General features: G+C 41.8%; 1 protein-coding gene across 1 annotated transcript in view; it reads right to left on the bottom strand.

Annotated features, from left to right (window-relative positions):
* The window catches only part of LOC142759194 (vomeronasal type-2 receptor 26-like), a 67,753-nt gene extending 64,253 nt beyond the window's left edge, over positions 1-3,500 (bottom strand). The window contains exon 1 of the mRNA XM_075861126.1: positions 3,274-3,500. Coding sequence (XP_075717241.1) covers positions 3,274-3,500 — 227 coding nt within the window. The remainder of the gene's footprint in view (positions 1-3,273) is intronic.
* Positions 3,501-24,567: the final 21,067 nt, after the last annotated feature.

The following is a 24,567-nucleotide window of genomic DNA, read 5'->3' as shown; positions in this document are numbered from 1 at the left end:
GAGGTGATATTACATTATAGAGGAGGTGATGTTACATTATAGAGGAGGTGATATTACATTATAGAGGGGGTGATATTACATTATAGAGGAGGTGATATTACATTATAGAGGAGGTGATGTTACATTATAGAGGAGGTGATATTACATTATAGAGGAGGTGATATTACATTATAGAGGAGGTGATATTACATTATAGAGGAGGTGATATTACATTATAGAGGGGGTGATATTACATTATAGAGGAGGTGATATTACATTATAGAGGAGGCGATATTACATTATAGAGGGGGTGATATTACATTATAGAGGAGGTGATATTACATTATAGAGGGGGTGATATTACATTATAGAGGGGGCGATATTACATTATAGAGGGGGTGATATTACATTATACAGGAGGTGATATTACATTATAGAGGAGGTGATATTACATTATAGAGGAGGTGATATTACATTATAGAGGGGGTGATATTACATTATAGAGGAGGTGATGTTACATTATAGAGGAGGTGATATTACATTATAGAGGAGGTGATATTACATTATAGAGGAGGTGATATTACATTATAGAGGAGGTGATATTACATTATAGAGGAGTGATATTACATTATAGAGGAGGTGATATTACATTATAGAGGAGGTGATATTACATTATAGAGGAGGTGATATTACATTATAGAGGGGGTGATGTTACATTATAGAGGGGGTGATATTACATTATAGAGGGGGTGATATTACATTATAGAGGTGGTGATATTACATTATAGAGGAGGTGATATTACATTATAGAGGAGGTGATATTACATTATAGAGGGGGTGATATTACATTATAGAGGAGGTGATATTACATTATAGAGGGGGTGATATTACATTATAGAGGAGGTGATATTACATTATAGAGGAGGTGATATTACATTATAGAGGAGGTGATATTACATTATAGAGGAGGTGATATTACATTATAGAGGAGGTGATATTACATTATAGAGGAGGTGATATTACATTATAGAGGAGGTGATATTACATTATAGAGGAGGTGATATTACATTATAGAGGAGGTGATATTACATTATAGAGGGGGTGATATTACATTATAGAGGAGGTGATATTACATTATAGAGGAGGCGATATTACATTATAGAGGGGGTGATATTACATTATAGAGGAGGTGATATTACATTATAGAGGAGGTGATATTACATTATAGAGGGGGTGATATTACATTATAGAGGAGGTGATATTATATTATAGAGGAGGTGATATTACATTATAGAGGAGGTGATATTACATTATAGAGGAGGTGATATTACATTATAGAGGAGTGATATTACATTATAGAGGAGGTGATATTACATTATAGAGGAGGTGATATTACATTATAGAGGAGGTGATATTACATTATAGAGGGGGTGATGTTACATTATAGAGGGGGTGATATTACATTATAGAGGGGGTGATATTACATTATAGAGGTGGTGATATTACATTATAGAGGAGGTGATATTACATTATAGAGGAGGTGATATTACATTATAGAGGGGGTGATATTACATTATAGAGGAGGTGATATTACATTATAGAGGGGGTGATATTACATTATAGAGGAGGTGATATTACATTATAGAGGAGGTGATATTACATTATAGAGGAGGTGATATTACATTATAGAGGAGGTGATATTACATTGTAGAGGAGGTGATATTACATTATAGAGGTGATATTACATTATAGAGGGGGTGATATTACATTATAGAGGTGATATTACATTATAGAGGGGGTGATATTACATTATAGAGGTGGTGATATTACATTATAGAGGAGGTGATATTACATTATAGAGGAGGTGATATTACATTATAGAGGGGGTGATATTACATTATAGAGGAGGTGATATTACATTATAGAGGGGGTGATATTACATTATAGAGGAGGTGATATTACATTATAGAGGAGGTGATATTACATTATAGAGGAGGTGATATTACATTATAGAGGAGGTGATATTACATTATAGAGGAGGTGATATTACATTGTAGAGGGGGTGATATTACATTATAGAGGTGGTGATATTACATTATAGAGGAGGTGATATTACATTATAGAGGAGGTGATATTACATTATAGAGGGGGTGATATTACATTATAGAGGAGGTGATATTACATTATAGAGGAGGTGATATTACATTATAGAGGAGGTGATATTACATTATAGAGGAGGTGATATTACATTATAGAGGGGGTGATATTACATTATAGAGGAGGTGATATTACATTATAGAGGAGGTGATATTACATTATAGAGGAGGTGATATTACATTATAGAGGAGGTGATATTACATTATAGAGGAGGTGATATTACATTATAGAGGAGGTGATATTACATTGTAGAGGGGGTGATATTACATTATAGAGGTGGTGATATTACATTATAGAGGAGGTGATATTACATTATAGAGGAGGTGATATTACATTATAGAGGGGGTGATATTACATTATAGAGGAGGTGATATTACATTATAGAGGAGGTGATATTACATTATAGAGGGGGTGATGTTAGATTTGAATCATAGGTTTTTATTTCTCTATTTTTACACCGTAACATCCTGAAGTGCGGCTTAGCTTATTTGTAAGCAGAATACCCAGGTCCTTCTCTTCTTCAGTTATCCCCGGCTTTATTCTATGTAGTGTATATGCATTAATATTATTATTTCAGCCTAGGTGCCTTACTTTACATATATCAACATGACATTTAATTTTCCATGTGATTGCCTATTCTGCCGCTTATCTAGGTCTTTCTTTAATATTTTATAGTCAAGCTGAGTTTTAAGTTTCCTACAAAGTTTTGCATCATCAGCAAAAACTGACGCCTTCTAATCAATCCCATCCACAAGGTCATTAATAAAGAGATAAAAAGACTCCCATGTGTGAATAGTATAACTCTTTTACTGGATGACGCGAGGGTATACTGAATTGATATAATTTTTTTTTAGAACTTATAGAAATTCGGGAAAAGTTAATTGTGGGCATATCTGTGTTTACGGATAATAGAGTAGTGACTATTTTTCTTCTCCCCTTTCCCTTTTTCCTTTCTAGCAGTTTGTATCTGAAAGTTCATCCTTCATAAAAAAAATTTTTTTTATATAATAAAGAAAGTAAAATAGATGCCCAAACTTAAGATGTTTCGGCCGAGTACTCGATTTTTGAAGGCCATACAGTATGTAAGATCTACACGTAGTGACATGGACGGAGGCTTCTCGCCTGGTTCATACTTACAAGATGCAATCTTCCAATTCTGGCCGAAAATTGACTAAAGGTGTTAAAGTTGATTCGGTCCTGTAGACCTGTAACACTCCACCAATCATCACATCGCCCTCCATGGAGAACTCCCGAGGGATGGCAGGCTCCTGTAAGAAGCACGCCGGATGCTTAGTGGTGTCCTCTGTGCTTTGAAACATAGAGAGAAGTACGATGGGTCTCAGGAAATTGAGCAGACCGTCCATCGAGTGAGGCTAGGGGGAGGTAAATACACGTCTGTGAGATGTACAATATTTTCACTACAACTTGTTGCTTTTCACATTCATTTTATGCTCACTTCATACTTTTTTATGATCATTTTCGGTTCAGACATGCAAACTATTTATATTATAAAACAAAAAGGGCGCAGACCCTCCAAGGAAACCTGTTTTGACTGGTTTGTACCTCTTCACTGGATCAGGTTCAGGATCATTTGGTCCTTCAGGACCAGACACAGCCATTTTTTTTCATCACAATTAGGCTTTTTGTTTGTAAAAAAATGTTACAAATATTTCCAGCTCATTTAACCCTAAGTAGCAATATGGGGATTTTTTTTAATTTCTTTTATTTCAATATTCTGTCAGACTTTTGGGGAATTTATTATTTTTTACACTATAGTTTTTCACAGTAAGTTGGGCGGTTACAGCAGCAACCTCCCGCTTCCAGCATTTCAAGACCACATATGATCACTGTATAGTCTGCAGGGCAATAATACTCTGCAGAGCGCTGTGTAGTACTGATATCTGACCACTATATCATCACTGTATGGTCTGCAGCATGATAATACTCTGTAGAGTGCTGTGTAGTACTGATATCTGACCACTATATCATCACTGTATGGTCTGCAGGGTGATAATACTCTGCAGAGTGCTGTGTAGAACCGGCATCTGACCATTATATGATCACTGTATAGTCTGCCGGGTGATAATACTCTGCAGAGAGCTGTGTAGTACTGGTATCTGACCACTATATGATCACTGTATAGTCTGCAGGGTGATAATACTCTGCAGAGTGCTGTGTAGTACTGGTATCTGACCACTATATAATCACTTTATGGTCTGTAGCGTGATAATACTCTGCAGAGCGCTGTGTAGTACAGGTATCTGACCTCTATATGATCACTATATATTCTGTAGCGTGATAATACTCTGCAGAGTGCTGTGTAGTACTGGTATCTGACCACTATATGATCACTGTATAGTCTGCAGGCTGATAATACTCTGTAGAGCGCTGTGTAGTACTGGTATCTGACCACTATATGATCACTGTATAGTCTGCAGGCTGATAATACTCTGCAGAGGGCTGTGTAGTACTGGTATCTGACCACTATATGATCACTGTATGGTCTGTAGGCTGATAATACTCTGCAGAGCGCTGTGTAGTACTGGTATCTGACCACTATATGATCACTGTATAGTTTGCAGGGTGATAATACTCTGCAGAGTGCTGTGTAGTACAGGTATCTGACCTCTATATGATCACTATATATTCTGTAGCGTGATAATACTCTGCAGAGTGCTGTGTAGTACTGGTATCTGACCACTATATGATCACTGTATAGTCTGCAGGCTGATAATACTCTGTAGAGCGCTGTGTTGTACTGATATCTGACCACTATATGATCACTGTATGGTCTGCAGGGTGATAATACTCTGCAGAGCTCTGCGTAGTACCGGTATCTGAGCACTATTTTATCACTGTATAGTCTGCAGCGTGATAATATTCTGCAGAGCGCTGTGTAGTACTGGTATCTGACCACTATATGATCACTGTATGGTCTGCAGGGTGATAATACTCTGTAGAGCGCTGTGTAGTACTGATATCTGACCACTATATGATCACTGTATGGTCTGTAGCGTGATAATACTCTGCAGAGCGCTGTTTAGTACTGGTATCTGACCACTATATGATCACTGTATAGTCTGCAGCATGATAATACTCTGTAGAGCGCTGTGTAGTACTTGTATCTGACGACTATATCATCAATGTATGGTCTGTAGCGTGATAATACTCTGCAGAGTGCTGTGCAGTACTGGCATCTGACCACTATATGATCACTGTATGGTCTGCAGGGTGATAATACTCTGCAGAGCGCTGTGTAGTACTGGTATCTGACCACTATATGATTACTGTATGGTCTGCAGCGTGATAATACTCTGCAGAGCGCTGTGTAGTACTGGTATCTGACCACTATATGATCACTTTATGGACTTCAGCGTGTTAATACTCTGCAGAGTGCTGTGTAGTACTGGTATCTGACCACTATATCATCACTGTATGGTCTGCAGGGTGATAATACTCTGCAGAGCGCTGTGTAGTACCGGTATCCGACCACTATATGATCTCTGTATAGTCTGCAGCGTGATAATACTCTGCAGAGCGCTGTGTAGTACTGGTATCTGACCACTATATGATCACTGTATAGTCTGCAGGGTGATAATACTCTGCAGAGCGCTGTGTAGTACTTGTATTTGACCACTATATTATAACTGTATAGTCTGCAGGGTGATAATACTCTGCAGAGTGCTGTGTAGAACCGGCATCTGACCATTATATGATCACTGTATAGTCTGCAGCGTGATAATACTCTGCAGAGCGCTGTGTAGTACTGGTATCTGACCACTATATGATCACTGTATAGTCTGCAGGGTGATAATACTCTGCAGAGCGTTGTATAGTACTGGTATCTGACCACTATATGATCACTGTATGGTCTGCAGCATGATAATACTCTGTAGAGCGCTGTGTATTACTTGTATCTGACGACTATATCATCAATGTATGGTCTGCATGTGATATTACTCTGCAGAGAGCTGTGTAGTACTGGTATCTGACCACTATATGATCACTGTATAGTCTGCAGCGTGATAATACTCTGCAGAGTGCTGTGTAGTACCGATATCTGACCACTATATCATCACTGTATGGTCTGTAGCATGATAATACTCTGCAGAGTGCTGTGTAGTACCGATATCTGACCACTATATGATCACTGTATGGTCTGTAGGGTGATAATACTCTGCAGAGCGCTGTGTAGTACTGATATCTGACCACTATATGATCACTGTATAATCTGCTGGGTGATAATACTCTGCAGAGCGCTGTGTAGTACCGGTATCTGACCACTATATGATCACTGTATAATATGCAGGGTGATAATACTCTGCAGAGCGCTGTGTAGATCCGGCATCTGACCATTATATGATCACTGTATGGTCTGCAGCGTGATAATACTCTGCAGAGTGCTGTGTAGCACTGATATCTGACCACTATATGATCACTGTATAATCTGCTGGGTGATAATACTCTGCAGAGCGCTGTGTAGTACCGGTATCTGACCACTATATGATCACTGTATGGTCTGCAGCGTGATAATACTCTGCAGAGTGCTGTGTAGCACTGATATCTGACCACTATATGATCACTGTATAATCTGCTGGGTGATAATACTCTGCAGAGCGCTGTGTAGTACCGGTATCTGACCACTATATGATCACTGTATAATATGCAGGGTGATAATACTCTGCAGAGCGCTGTGTAGATCCGGCATCTGACCATTATATGATCACTGTATAGTCTGCAGCGTGATAATACTCTGCAGAGCGTTGCATAGTACTGGTATCTGACCACTATATGATCACTGTATAGTCTGCAGGGTGATAATACTCTGCAGAGCGTTGTATAGTACTGGTATCTGACCACTATATGATCACTGTATGGTCTGCAGCATGATAATACTCTGTAGAGCGCTGTGTAGTACTGGTATCTGACGACTATATCATCAATGTATGGTCTGCAGCGTGATAATACTCTGCAGAGAGCTGTGTAGTACTGGTATCTGACCCCTATATGATCACTGTGGTCTGCAGGGTGATAATACTCTGCAAATCGCTGCGTAGTACTGGTATCTGACCACTATATAATCACTGTATAGTCTGCAGCATGATAATACTCTGCAGAGTGCTGTGTAGTACTGATATCTGACCACTTTATGATCACTGTATGATCTGTAGCGTGATAATACTCTGCAGAGGGCTGTGTAGTACTGGTATCTGACCACTATATGATCACTGTATGGTCTGCAGCGTGATAATACTCTGCAGAGTGCTGTCTAGTACCGATATCTGACCACTATATCATCACTGTATGGTCTGTAGCATGATAATACTCTGCAGAGCGCTGTGTAGTACTGGTATCTGACCACTATAAGATCACTGTATGCTCTGTAGCGTGATAATACACTGCAGAGTGCTGTATAGTACTGATATCTGACCACTATATGATCACTGTATGCTCTGTAGCGTGATAATACTCTGCAGAGAGCTGTGTAGTACTGACATCTGACCACTATATGATAACTGTATAGTCTGCAGAGTGATAATACTCTGCAGAGTGCTGTGTAGTACAGGTATCTGACCACTATATGATCACTCTATGTTCTGCAGGGTGATAATACTCTGCAGAGCGCTGTGTAGTACTGGTATCTGACCACTATATGATTACTGTATGGTCTGCAGCGTGATATTACTCTGCAGAGCGCTGTGTAGTACTGGTATCTGACCACTATATGATCACTGTATGGTCTGTAGCGTAATAATACTCTGCAGAGTGCTGTGTTGTACTGATATCTGACCACTATATGATCACTGTATGGTCTGCAGGGTGATAATACTCTGCAGAGCGCTGTGTAGTACCGGTATCTGACCACTATATGATCTCTGTATAGTCTGCAGCGTGATAATACTCTGCAGAGTGCTGTGGAGCACTGATATCTGACCACTATATCATCACTGTATGGTCTGCAGAGTGATAATACTCTGCAGAGCGCTGTGTAGTACCGGTATCTGACCACTATATGATCACTGTATGGTCTGCAGCGTGATAATACTCTGCAGAGCGCTGTGTAGTACTGGTATCTGACCACTATATGATCACTGTATAGTCTGCAGGGTGATAATACTCTGCAGAGCGCTGTGTAGTACTGGTATCTGACCACTATATGATCACTGTATAGTCTGCAGGGTGATAATACTCTGCAGAGCGCTGTGTAGTACTTGTATTTGACCACTATATGATAACTGTATAGTCTGCAGGGTGATAATACTCTGCAGAGCGCTGTGTAGAACCGGCATCTGACCATTATATGATCACTGTATAGTCTGCAGCGTGATAATACTCTGCAGAGCGGTGTATAGTACTGGTATCTGACCACTATATGATCACTGTATGGTCTGCAGGGTGATAATACTCTGCAGAGTGCTGTGTTGTACTGATATCTGACCACTATATGATCACTGTATAGTCTGCAGGGTGATAATACTCTGCAGAGCGCTGTGTAGTACTGGTATCTGACCACTATATGATCACTGTATAGTCTGCAGCATGATAATACTCTGTAGAGCGCTGTGTAGTACTTGTATCTGACGACTATATCATCAATGTATGGTCTGTAGCGTGATAATACTCTGCAGAGTGCTGTGTAGTACTGGCATCTGACCACTATATGATCACTGTATGGTCTGCAGGGTGATAATACTCTGCAGAGCGCTGTGTAGTACTGGTATCTGACCACTATATGATTACTGTATGGTCTGCAGCGTGATAATACTCTGCAGAGCGCTGTGTAGTACTGGTATCTGACCACTATATGATCACTTTATGGTCTTCAGCGTGTTAATACTCTGCAGAGTGCTGTGTAGTACTGGTATCTGACCACTATATCATCACTGTATGGTCTGCAGGGTGATAATACTCTGCAGAGCGCTGTGTAGTACCGGTATCCGACCACTATATGATCTCTGTATAGTCTGCAGCGTGATAATACTCTGCAGAGTGCTGTGGAGCACTGATATCTGACCACTATATCATCACTGTATGGTCTGCAGAGTGATAATAGTCTGCAGAGCGCTGTGTAGTATTGGTATCTGACCACTATATGATTACTTTATGGTCTGCAGCGTGTTAATACTCTGCAGAGTGCTGTGTAGTACTGGTATCTGACCACTATATGATCACTGTATGGTCTGCAGGGTGATAATACTCTGCAGAGCGCTGTGTAGTACCGGTATCTGACCACTATATGATCTCTGTATAGTCTGCAGCGTGATAATACTCTGCAGAGTGCTGTGGAGCACTGATATCTGACCACTATATCATCACTGTATGGTCTGCAGAGTGATAATACTCTGCAGAGCGCTGTGTAGTACCGGTATCTGACCACTATATGATCACTGTATGGTCTGCAGCGTGATAATACTCTGCAGAGCGCTGTGTAGTACTGGTATCTGACCACTATATGATCACTGTATAGTCTGCAGGGTGATAATACTCTGCAGAGCGCTGTGTAGTACTGGTATCTGACCACTATATGATCACTGTATAGTCTGCAGGGTGATAATACTCTGCAGAGCGCTGTGTAGTACTTGTATTTGACCACTATATGATAACTGTATAGTCTGCAGGGTGATAATACTCTGCAGAGCGCTGTGTAGAACCGGCATCTGACCATTATATGATCACTGTATAGTCTGCAGCGTGATAATACTCTGCAGAGCGGTGTATAGTACTGGTATCTGACCACTATATGATCACTGTATGGTCTGCAGGGTGATAATACTCTGCAGAGTGCTGTGTTGTACTGATATCTGACCACTATATGATCACTGTATAGCCTGCAGGGTGATAATACTCTGCAGAGCACTGTGTAGTACTGGTATCTGACCACTATATGATCACTGTATAGTCTGCAGCATGATAATACTCTGTAGAGCGCTGTGTAGTACTTGTATCTGACGACTATATCATCAATGTATGGTCTGTAGCGTGATAATACTCTGCAGAGTGCTGTGCAGTACTGGCATCTGACCACTATATGATCACTGTATGGTCTGCAGGGTGATAATACTCTGCAGAGCGCTGTGTAGTACTGGTATCTGACCACTATATGATTACTGTATGGTCTGCAGCGTGATAATACTCTGCAGAGCGCTGTGTAGTACTGGTATCTGACCACTATATGATCACTTTATGGTCTTCAGCGTGATAATACTCTGTAGAGCGCTGTGTAGTACTGGTATCTGACCACTAAATCATCACTGTATGGTCTGCAGGGTGATAATACTCTGCAGAGCGCTGTGTAGTACCGGTATCCGACCACTATATGATCTCTGTATAGTCTGCAGCGTGATAATACTCTGCAGAGCGCTGTGTAGTACTGGTATCTGACCACTATATCATCACTGTATGGTCTGCAGGGTGATAATACTCTGCAGAGCGCTGTGTAGTACTGGTATCTGACCACTATATCATCACTGTATGGTCTGCAGGGTGATAATACTCTGCAGAGTGCTGTGTAGTACTGGTATCTGACCACTATATGATCACTGTATAGTCTGCAGGGTGATAATACTCTGCAGAGCGCTGTGTAGTACTTGTATTTGACCACTATATTATAACTGTATAGTCTGCAGGGTGATAATACTCTGCAGAGTGCTGTGTAGAACCGGCATCTGACCATTATATGATCACTGTATAGTCTGCAGCGTGATAATACTCTGCAGAGCGTTGTATAGTACTGGTATCTGACCACTATATGATCACTGTATAGTCTGCAGGGTGATAATACTCTGCAGAGCGTTGTATAGTACTGGTATCTGACCACTATATGATCACTGTATGGTCTGCAGCATGATAATACTCTGTAGAGCGCTGTGTAGTACTTGTATCTGACGACTATATCATCAATGTATGGTCTGCATGTGATAATACTCTGCAGAGAGCTGTGTAGTACTGGTATCTGACCACTATATGATCACTGTATAGTCTGCAGCGTGATAATACTCTGCAGAGTGCTGTGTAGTACCGATATCTGACCACTATATCATCACTGTATAGTCTGTAGTGTGATAATACTCTGCAGAGCGCTGTGTAGTACTGGTATCTGACCACTATATGATCACTGTATGGTCTGCAGGGTGATAATACTCTGCAGAGTGCTGTGTAGTACTGGTATCTGACCACTATATGATCACTGTATAGTCTGTAATGTGATAATACTCTGCAGAGTGCTGTGTAGTACTGGTATCTGACCACTATATGATCACTGTATGGTCTGCAGCGTGATAATACTCTGCAGAGTGCTGTGTAGCACTGATATCTGACCACTATATGATCACTGTATGGTCTACAGGGTGATAATACTGTGCAGAGTGCTGTGTAGTACTGATATCTGACCACAATATGATCACTGTATAATCTGCTGGGTGATAATACTCTGCAGAGCGCTGTGTAGTACCGGTATCTGACCACTATATGATCACTGTATAATATGCAGGGTGATAATACTCTGCAGAGCGCTGTGTAGATCCGGCATCTGACCATTATATGATCACTGTATAGTCTGCAGCGTGATAATACTCTGCAGAGCGTTGCATAGTACTGGTATCTGACCACTATATGATCACTGTATAGTCTGCAGGGTGATAATACTCTGTAGAGCGCTGTGTAGTACTGGTATCTGACGACTATATCATCAATGTATGGTCTGCAGCGTGATAATACTCTGCAGAGCGCTGTGTAGTACTGGTATCTGACCACTATATAATCACTGTATAGTCTGCAACATGATAATACTCTGCAGAGTGCTGTGTAGTACTGATATCTGACCACTTTATGATCACTGTATGATCTGTAGCGTGATAATACTCTGCAGAGCGCTGTGTAGTACCGGTATCTGACCACTATTTGATCTCTGTATAGTCTGCAGCGTGATAATACTCTGCATAGTGCTGTGTAGTACTGATATCTGACCACTATATGATCACTGTATAATCTGCAGGGTGATAATACTTTGCAGAGCGCTGTGTAGTCCTGGTATCTGACCACTATATGATTACAGTATGGTCTGCAGCGTGATAATACTCTGCAGAGCGCTGTGTAGTACTGGTATCTGACCACTATATCATCACTGTATGGTCTGTAGCGTAATAATACTCTGCAGAGCGCTGTGTAGTACTGGTATCTGACCACTATATAATCACTGTATAGTCTGCAACATGATAATACTCTGCAGAGTGCTGTGTAGTACTGATATCTGACCACTTTATGATCACTGTATGATCTGTAGCGTGATAATACTCTGCAGAGGGCTGTGTAGTACTGGTATCTGACCACTATATGATCACTGTATGGTCTGCAGCGTGATAATACTCTGCAGAGTGCTGTCTAGTACCGATATCTGACCACTATATCATCACTGTATTGTCTGTAGCATGATAATACTCTGCAGAGTGCTGTGTAGCACTGATATCTGACCACTATATGATCACTGTATGGTCTACAGGGTGATAATACTCTGCAGAGCGCTGTGTAGTACTGGTATCTGACCACTATAAGATCACTGTATGCTCTGTAGCGTGATAATACACTGCAGAGTGCTGTGTAGTACTGACATCTGACCACTATATGATAACTGTATAGTCTGCAGAGTGATAATACTCTGCAGAGTGCTGTGTAGTACAGGTATCTGACCACTATATGATCACTCTATGTTCTGCAGGGTGATAATACTCTGCAGAGCGCTGTGTAGTACTGGTATCTGACCACTATATGATTACTGTATGGTCTGCAGCGTGATATTACTCTGCAGAGCGCTGTGTAGTACTGGTATCTGACCACTATATGATCACTGTATGGTCTGTAGCGTAATAATACTCTGCAGAGTGCTGTGTTGTACTGATATCTGACCACTATATGATCACTGTATGGTCTGCAGGGTGATAATACTCTGCAGAGCGCTGTGTAGTACCGGTATCTGACCACTATTTGATCTCTGTATAGTCTGCAGCGTGATAATACTCTGCATAGTGCTGTGTAGTACTGATATCTGACCACTATATGATCACTGTATAATCTGCAGGGTGATAATACTTTGCAGAGCGCTGTGTAGTCCTGGTATCTGACCACTATATGATTACAGTATGGTCTGCAGCGTGATAATACTCTGCAGAGCGCTGTGTAGTACCGGTATCTGAGCACTATTTTATCACTGTATAGTCTGCAGCGTGATAATATTCTGCAGAGCGCTGTGTAGTACTGGTATCTGACCACTATATGATCACTGTATGGTCTGCAGGGTGATAATACTCTGTAGAGCGCTGTGTAGTACTGATATCTGACCACTATATGATCACTGTATGGTCTGTAGCGTGATAATACTCTGCAGAGCGCTGTTTAGTACTGGTATCTGACCACTATATGATCACTGTATAGTCTGCAGCATGATAATACTCTGTAGAGCGCTGTGTAGTACTTGTATCTGACGACTATATCATCAATGTATGGTCTGTAGCGTGATAATACTCTGCAGAGTGCTGTGCAGTACTGGCATCTGACCACTATATGATCACTGTATGGTCTGCAGGGTGATAATACTCTGCAGAGCGCTGTGTAGTACTGGTATCTGACCACTATATGATTACTGTATGGTCTGCAGCGTGATAATACTCTGCAGAGCGCTGTGTAGTACTGGTATCTGACCACTATATGATCACTTTATGGACTTCAGCGTGTTAATACTCTGCAGAGTGCTGTGTAGTACTGGTATCTGACCACTATATCATCACTGTATGGTCTGCAGGGTGATAATACTCTGCAGAGCGCTGTGTAGTACCGGTATCCGACCACTATATGATCTCTGTATAGTCTGCAGCGTGATAATACTCTGCAGAGCGCTGTGTAGTACTGGTATCTGACCACTATATGATCACTGTATAGTCTGCAGGGTGATAATACTCTGCAGAGCGCTGTGTAGTACTTGTATTTGACCACTATATTATAACTGTATAGTCTGCAGGGTGATAATACTCTGCAGAGTGCTGTGTAGAACCGGCATCTGACCATTATATGATCACTGTATAGTCTGCAGCGTGATAATACTCTGCAGAGCGCTGTGTAGTACTGGTATCTGACCACTATATGATCACTGTATAGTCTGCAGGGTGATAATACTCTGCAGAGCGTTGTATAGTACTGGTATCTGACCACTATATGATCACTGTATGGTCTGCAGCATGATAATACTCTGTAGAGCGCTGTGTATTACTTGTATCTGACGACTATATCATCAATGTATGGTCTGCATGTGATATTACTCTGCAGAGAGCTGTGTAGTACTGGTATCTGACCACTATATGATCACTGTATAGTCTGCAGCGTGATAATACTCTGCAGAGTGCTGTGTAGTACCGATATCTGACCACTATATCATCACTGTATGGTCTGTAGCATGATAATACTCTGCAGAGTGCTGTGTAGTACCGATATCTGACCACTATATGATCACTGTATGGTCTGTAGGGTGATAATACTCTGCAGAGCGCTGTGTAGTACTGATATCTGACCACTATATGATCACTGTATAATCTGCTGGGTGATAATACTCTGCAGAGCGCTGTGTAGTACCGGTATCTGACCACTATATGATCACTGTATAATATGCAGGGTGATAATACTCTGCAGAGCGCTGTGTAGATCCGGCATCTGACCATTATATGATCACTGTATGGTCTGCAGCGTGATAATACTCTGCAGAGTGCTGTGTAGCACTGATATCTGACCACTATATGATCACTGTATAATCTGCTGGGTGATAATACTCTGCAGAGCGCTGTGTAGTACCGGTATCTGACCACTATATGATCACTGTATGGTCTGCAGCGTGATAATACTCTGCAGAGTGCTGTGTAGCACTGATATCTGACCACTATATGATCACTGTATAATCTGCTGGGTGATAATACTCTGCAGAGCGCTGTGTAGTACCGGTATCTGACCACTATATGATCACTGTATAATATGCAGGGTGATAATACTCTGCAGAGCGCTGTGTAGATCCGGCATCTGACCATTATATGATCACTGTATAGTCTGCAGCGTGATAATACTCTGCAGAGCGTTGCATAGTACTGGTATCTGACCACTATATGATCACTGTATAGTCTGCAGGGTGATAATACTCTGCAGAGCGTTGTATAGTACTGGTATCTGACCACTATATGATCACTGTATGGTCTGCAGCATGATAATACTCTGTAGAGCGCTGTGTAGTACTGGTATCTGACGACTATATCATCAATGTATGGTCTGCAGCGTGATAATACTCTGCAGAGAGCTGTGTAGTACTGGTATCTGACCCCTATATGATCACTGTGGTCTGCAGGGTGATAATACTCTGCAAATCGCTGCGTAGTACTGGTATCTGACCACTATATAATCACTGTATAGTCTGCAGCATGATAATACTCTGCAGAGTGCTGTGTAGTACTGATATCTGACCACTTTATGATCACTGTATGATCTGTAGCGTGATAATACTCTGCAGAGGGCTGTGTAGTACTGGTATCTGACCACTATATGATCACTGTATGGTCTGCAGCGTGATAATACTCTGCAGAGTGCTGTCTAGTACCGATATCTGACCACTATATCATCACTGTATGGTCTGTAGCATGATAATACTCTGCAGAGCGCTGTGTAGTACTGGTATCTGACCACTATAAGATCACTGTATGCTCTGTAGCGTGATAATACACTGCAGAGTGCTGTATAGTACTGATATCTGACCACTATATGATCACTGTATGCTCTGTAGCGTGATAATACTCTGCAGAGAGCTGTGTAGTACTGACATCTGACCACTATATGATAACTGTATAGTCTGCAGAGTGATAATACTCTGCAGAGTGCTGTGTAGTACAGGTATCTGACCACTATATGATCACTCTATGTTCTGCAGGGTGATAATACTCTGCAGAGCGCTGTGTAGTACTGGTATCTGACCACTATATGATTACTGTATGGTCTGCAGCGTGATATTACTCTGCAGAGCGCTGTGTAGTACTGGTATCTGACCACTATATGATCACTGTATGGTCTGTAGCGTAATAATACTCTGCAGAGTGCTGTGTTGTACTGATATCTGACCACTATATGATCACTGTATGGTCTGCAGGGTGATAATACTCTGCAGAGCGCTGTGTAGTACCGGTATCTGACCACTATATGATCTCTGTATAGTCTGCAGCGTGATAATACTCTGCAGAGTGCTGTGGAGCACTGATATCTGACCACTATATCATCACTGTATGGTCTGCAGAGTGATAATACTCTGCAGAGCGCTGTGTAGTACCGGTATCTGACCACTATATGATCACTGTATGGTCTGCAGCGTGATAATACTCTGCAGAGCGCTGTGTAGTACTGGTATCTGACCACTATATGATCACTGTATAGTCTGCAGGGTGATAATACTCTGCAGAGCGCTGTGTAGTACTGGTATCTGACCACTATATGATCACTGTATAGTCTGCAGGGTGATAATACTCTGCAGAGCGCTGTGTAGTACTTGTATTTGACCACTATATGATAACTGTATAGTCTGCAGGGTGATAATACTCTGCAGAGCGCTGTGTAGAACCGGCATCTGACCATTATATGATCACTGTATAGTCTGCAGCGTGATAATACTCTGCAGAGCGGTGTATAGTACTGGTATCTGACCACTATATGATCACTGTATGGTCTGCAGGGTGATAATACTCTGCAGAGTGCTGTGTTGTACTGATATCTGACCACTATATGATCACTGTATAGTCTGCAGGGTGATAATACTCTGCAGAGCGCTGTGTAGTACTGGTATCTGACCACTATATGATCACTGTATAGTCTGCAGCATGATAATACTCTGTAGAGCGCTGTGTAGTACTTGTATCTGACGACTATATCATCAATGTATGGTCTGTAGCGTGATAATACTCTGCAGAGTGCTGTGTAGTACTGGCATCTGACCACTATATGATCACTGTATGGTCTGCAGGGTGATAATACTCTGCAGAGCGCTGTGTAGTACTGGTATCTGACCACTATATGATTACTGTATGGTCTGCAGCGTGATAATACTCTGCAGAGCGCTGTGTAGTACTGGTATCTGACCACTATATGATCACTTTATGGTCTTCAGCGTGTTAATACTCTGCAGAGTGCTGTGTAGTACTGGTATCTGACCACTATATCATCACTGTATGGTCTGCAGGGTGATAATACTCTGCAGAGCGCTGTGTAGTACCGGTATCCGACCACTATATGATCTCTGTATAGTCTGCAGCGTGATAATACTCTGCAGAGTGCTGTGGAGCACTGATATCTGACCACTATATCATCACTGTATGGTCTGCAGAGTGATAATAGTCTGCAGAGCGCTGTGTAGTATTGGTATCTGACCACTATATGATTACTTTATGGTCTGCAGCGTGTTAATACTCTGCAGAGTGCTGTGTAGTACTGGTATCTGACCACTATATGATCACTGTATGGTCTGCAGGGTGATAATACTCTGCAGAGCGCTGTGTAGTACCGGTATCTGACCACTATATGATCTCTGTATAGTCTGCAGCGTGATAATACTCTGCAGAGTGCTGTGGAGCACTGATATCTGACCACTATATCATCACTGTATGGTCTGCAGAGTGATAATACTCTGCAGAGCGCTGTGTAGTACCGGTATCTGACCACTATATGATCACTGTATGGTCTGCAGCGTGATAATACTCTGCAGAGCGCTGTGTAGTACTGGTATCTGACCACTATATGATCACTGTATAGTCTGCAGGGTGATAATACTCTGCAGAGCGCTGTGTAGTACTGGTATCTGACCACTATATGATCACTGTATAGTCTGCAGGGTGATAATACTCTGCAGAGCGCTGTGTAGTACTTGTATTTGACCACTATATGATAACTGTATAGTCTGCAGGGTGATAATACTCTGCAGAGCGCTGTGTAGAACCGGCATCTGACCATTATATGATCACTGTATAGTCTGCAGCGTGATAATACTCTGCAGAGCGGTGTATAGTACTGGTATCTGACCACTATATGATCACTGTATGGTCTGCAGGGTGATAATACTCTGCAGAGTGCTGTGTTGTACTGATATCTGACCACTATATGATCACTGTATAGCCTGCAGGGTGATAATACTCTGCAGAGCACTGTGTAGTACTGGTATCTGACCACTATATGATCACTGTATAGTCTGCAGCATGATAATACTCTGTAGAGCGCTGTGTAGTACTTGTATCTGACGACTATATCATCAATGTATGGTCTGTAGCGTGATAATACTCTGCAGAGTGCTGTGCAGTACTGGCATCTGACCACTATATGATCACTGTATGGTCTGCAGGGTGATAATACTCTGCAGAGCGCTGTGTAGTACTGGTATCTGACCACTATATGATTACTGTATGGTCTGCAGCGTGATAATACTCTGCAGAGCGCTGTGTAGTACTGGTATCTGACCACTATATGATCACTTTATGGTCTTCAGCGTGATAATACTCTGTAGAGCGCTGTGTAGTACTGGTATCTGACCACTAAATCATCACTGTATGGTCTGCAGGGTGATAATACTCTGCAGAGCGCTGTGTAGTACCGGTATCCGACCACTATATGATCTCTGTATAGTCTGCAGCGTGATAATACTCTGCAGAGCGCTGTGTAGTACTGGTATCTGACCACTATATCATCACTGTATGGTCTGCAGGGTGATAATACTCTGCAGAGCGCTGTGTAGTACTGGTATCTGACCACTATATCATCACTGTATGGTCTGCAGGGTGATAATACTCTGCAGAGTGCTGTGTAGTACTGGTATCTGACCACTATATGATCACTGTATAGTCTGCAGGGTGATAATACTCTGCAGAGCGCTGTGTAGTACTTGTATTTGACCACTATATTATAACTGTATAGTCTGCAGGGTGATAATACTCTGCAGAGTGCTGTGTAGAACCGGCATCTGACCATTATATGATCACTGTATAGTCTGCAGCGTGATAATACTCTGCAGAGCGTTGTATAGTACTGGTATCTGACCACTATATGATCACTGTATAGTCTGCAGGGTGATAATACTCTGCAGAGCGTTGTATAGTACTGGTATCTGACCACTATATGATCACTGTATGGTCTGCAGCATGATAATACTCTGTAGAGCGCTGTGTAGTACTTGTATCTGACGACTATATCATCAATGTATGGTCTGCATGTGATAATACTCTGCAGAGAGCTGTGTAGTACTGGTATCTGACCACTATATGATCACTGTATAGTCTGCAGCGTGATAATACTCTGCAGAGTGCTGTGTAGTACCGATATCTGACCACTATATCATCACTGTATAGTCTGTAGTGTGATAATACTCTGCAGAGCGCTGTGTAGTACTGGTATCTGACCACTATATGATCACTGTATGGTCTGCAGGGTGATAATACTCTGCAGAGTGCTGTGTAGTACTGGTATCTGACCACTATATGATCACTGTATAGTCTGTAATGTGATAATACTCTGCAGAGTGCTGTGTAGTACTGGTATCTGACCACTATATGATCACTGTATGGTCTGCAGCGTGATAATACTCTGCAGAGTGCTGTGTAGCACTGATATCTGACCACTATATGATCACTGTATGGTCTACAGGGTGATAATACTGTGCAGAGTGCTGTGTAGTACTGATATCTGACCACAATATGATCACTGTATAATCTGCTGGGTGATAATACTCTGCAGAGCGCTGTGTAGTACCGGTATCTGACCACTATATGATCACTGTATAATATGCAGGGTGATAATACTCTGCAGAGCGCTGTGTAGATCCGGCATCTGACCATTATATGATCACTGTATAGTCTGCAGCGTGATAATACTCTGCAGAGCGTTGCATAGTACTGGTATCTGACCACTATATGATCACTGTATAGTCTGCAGGGTGATAATACTCTGTAGAGCGCTGTGTAGTACTGGTATCTGACGACTATATCATCAATGTATGGTCTGCAGCGTGATAATACTCTGCAGAGCGCTGTGTAGTACTGGTATCTGACCACTATATAATCACTGTATAGTCTGCAACATGATAATACTCTGCAGAGTGCTGTGTAGTACTGATATCTGACCACTTTATGATCACTGTATGATCTGTAGCGTGATAATACTCTGCAGAGCGCTGTGTAGTACCGGTATCTGACCACTATTTGATCTCTGTATAGTCTGCAGCGTGATAATACTCTGCATAGTGCTGTGTAGTACTGATATCTGACCACTATATGATCACTGTATAATCTGCAGGGTGATAATACTTTGCAGAGCGCTGTGTAGTCCTGGTATCTGACCACTATATGATTACAGTATGGTCTGCAGCGTGATAATACTCTGCAGAGCGCTGTGTAGTACTGGTATCTGACCACTATATCATCACTGTATGGTCTGTAGCGTAATAATACTCTGCAGAGCGCTGTGTAGTACTGGTATCTGACCACTATATAATCACTGTATAGTCTGCAACATGATAATACTCTGCAGAGTGCTGTGTAGTACTGATATCTGACCACTTTATGATCACTGTATGATCTGTAGCGTGATAATACTCTGCAGAGGGCTGTGTAGTACTGGTATCTGACCACTATATGATCACTGTATGGTCTGCAGCGTGATAATACTCTGCAGAGTGCTGTCTAGTACCGATATCTGACCACTATATCATCACTGTATTGTCTGTAGCATGATAATACTCTGCAGAGTGCTGTGTAGCACTGATATCTGACCACTATATGATCACTGTATGGTCTACAGGGTGATAATACTCTGCAGAGCGCTGTGTAGTACTGGTATCTGACCACTATAAGATCACTGTATGCTCTGTAGCGTGATAATACACTGCAGAGTGCTGTGTAGTACTGACATCTGACCACTATATGATAACTGTATAGTCTGCAGAGTGATAATACTCTGCAGAGTGCTGTGTAGTACAGGTATCTGACCACTATATGATCACTCTATGTTCTGCAGGGTGATAATACTCTGCAGAGCGCTGTGTAGTACTGGTATCTGACCACTATATGATTACTGTATGGTCTGCAGCGTGATATTACTCTGCAGAGCGCTGTGTAGTACTGGTATCTGACCACTATATGATCACTGTATGGTCTGTAGCGTAATAATACTCTGCAGAGTGCTGTGTTGTACTGATATCTGACCACTATATGATCACTGTATGGTCTGCAGGGTGATAATACTCTGCAGAGCGCTGTGTAGTACCGGTATCTGACCACTATTTGATCTCTGTATAGTCTGCAGCGTGATAATACTCTGCATAGTGCTGTGTAGTACTGATATCTGACCACTATATGATCACTGTATAATCTGCAGGGTGATAATACTTTGCAGAGCGCTGTGTAGTCCTGGTATCTGACCACTATATGATTACAGTATGGTCTGCAGCGTGATAATACTCTGCAGAGCGCTGTGTAGTACTGGTATCTGACCACTATATGATCACTGTATGGTCTGTAGCGTAATAATACTCTGCAGCGTGCTGTGTTGTACTGATATCTGACCACTATATGATCACTGTATGGTCTGCAGGGTGATAATACTCTGCAGAGCGCTGTGTAGTACAGGTATCTGACCTCTATATGATCACTATATATTCTGTAGCGTGATAATACTCTGCAGAGCGCTGTGTAGTATTGGTATCTGACCACTATATGATTACTTTATGGTCTGCAGCGTGTTAATACTCTGCAGAGTGCTGTGTAGTACTGGTATCTGACCACTATATCATCACTGTATGGTCTGCAGAGTGATAATACTCTGCAGAGCGCTGTGTAGTACCGGTATCTGACCACTATATGATCTCTGTATAGTCTGCAGCGTGATAATACTCTGCAGAGTGCTGTGGAGCACTGATATCTGACCACTATATCATCACTGTATGGTCTGCAGAGTGATAATACTCTGCAGAGCGCTGTGTAGTACCGGTATCTGACCACTATATGATCACTGTATGGTCTGCAGCGTGATAATACTCTGCAGAGCGCTGTGTAGTACTGGTATCTGACCACTATATGATCACTGTATAGTCTGCAGGGTGATAATACTCTGCAGAGCGCTGTGTAGTACTGGTATCTGACCACTATATGATCACTGTATAGTCTGCAGGGTGATAATACTCTGCAGAGCGCTGTGTAGTACTTGTATTTGACCACTATATGATAACTGTATAGTCTGCAGGGTGATAATACTCTGCAGAGCGCTGTGTAGAACCGGCATCTGACCATTATATGATCACTGTATAGTCTGCAGCGTGATAATACTCTGCAGAGTGCTGTGTAGCACTGATATCTGACCACTATATGATCACTGTATGGTCTACAGGGTGATAATACTGTGCAGAGTGCTGTGTAGTACTGATATCTGACCACAATATGATCACTGTATAATCTGCTGGGTGATAATACTCTGCAGAGCGCTGTGTAGTACCGGTATCTGACCACTATATGATCACTGTATAATATGCAGGGTGATAATACTCTGCAGAGCGCTGTGTAGATCCGGCATCTGACCATTATATGATCACTGTATAGTCTGCAGCGTGATAATACTCTGCAGAGCGTTGCATAGTACTGGTATCTGACCACTATATGATCACTGTATAGTCTGCAGGGTGATAATACTCTGTAGAGCGCTGTGTAGTACTGGTATCTGACGACTATATCATCAATGTATGGTCTGCAGCGTGATAATACTCTGCAGAGCGCTGTGTAGTACTGGTATCTGACCACTATATAATCACTGTATAGTCTGCAACATGATAATACTCTGCAGAGTGCTGTGTAGTACTGATATCTGACCACTTTATGATCACTGTATGATCTGTAGCGTGATAATACTCTGCAGAGGGCTGTGTAGTACTGGTATCTGACCACTATATGATCACTGTATGGTCTGCAGCGTGATAATACTCTGCAGAGTGCTGTCTAGTACCGATATCTGACCACTATATCATCACTGTATTGTCTGTAGCATGATAATACTCTGCAGAGTGCTGTGTAGCACTGATATCTGACCACTATATGATCACTGTATGGTCTACAGGGTGATAATGCTCTGCAGAGCGCTGTGTAGTACTGGTATCTGACCACTATAAGATCACTGTATGCTCTGTAGCGTGATAATACACTGCAGAGTGCTGTGTAGTACTGACATCTGACCACTATATGATAACTGTATAGTCTGCAGAGTGATAATACTCTGCAGAGTGCTGTGTAGTACTGGTATCTGACCACTATATGATCACTGTATAGTCTGCAGGGTGATAATCCTCTGCAGAGCGCTGTGTAGTACTGGTATCTGACCACTATATGATCACTGTATAGTCTGCAGCGTGATAATACTCTGCAGAGCGCTGTGTAGTACTGGTATCTGACCACTATAGGATCACTTCATAGTCTGCAGCGTGATAATACACTGCAGAGTGCTGTATAGTACTGGTATCTGACCACTATATGATCACTGTATAGTCTGCAGCGTGATAATACTCTGCAGAGTGCAGTGTAGTACTGGTATCTGACCACTATATGATCACTGTATGGTCTGCAGCATGATAATACTCTGTAGAGCGCTGTGTAGTACTGATATCTGACCACTATATGATCACTGTATGGTCTGTAGCATGATAATACTCTGCAGAGTGCTGTGTAGTACTCTTATCTGACCACTATATGATCACTGTATGCTCTGCAGCATGATAATACTCTGTAGAGCGCTGTGTAGTACTGATATCTGACCACTATATGATCACTGTATGGTCTGTAGCATGATAATACTCTGCAGATCGCGGTGTAGTACTGGTATCTGACCACTATATGATCACTGTATGGTCTGTAGCGTGATAATACTCTGCAGAGTGCTGTGTAGTACTTGTATCTGACCACTATATGATCACTCTATGGTCTGTAGGGTGATATTACTCTGCAGAGCACTGTGTAGTACTGATATCTGACCACTATAAGATCACTGTATGCTCTGTAGCGTGATAATACTCTGCAGAGTGCTGTGTTGTACTGATATCTGACCACTATATGATCACTGTATGGTCTGCATGGTGATAATACTCTGCAGAGCGCTGTGTAGTACCGGTATCTGACCACTATTTGATTTCTGTATAGTCTGCAGCGTGATAATACTCTGCAGAGTGCTGTGTAGTACTGATATCTGACCACTATATGATCACTGTATAATCTTCAGGGTGATAATACTCTGCAGAGCGCTGTGTAGTACTGGTATCTGACCACTATATGATTACTGTATGGTCTGCAGCGTGATAATACTCTGCAGAGCGCTGTGTAGTACTGGTATCTGACCACTATATGATCA

This window comes from Rhinoderma darwinii, chromosome 4, assembly GCF_050947455.1.
Source record: "Rhinoderma darwinii isolate aRhiDar2 chromosome 4, aRhiDar2.hap1, whole genome shotgun sequence".
Taxonomy (NCBI): Eukaryota; Metazoa; Chordata; class Amphibia; order Anura; family Rhinodermatidae; genus Rhinoderma; species Rhinoderma darwinii.
The sequence above is the reverse complement of the archived record's forward strand: the minus strand, read 5'-3'. Positions and strand labels throughout refer to the sequence as shown.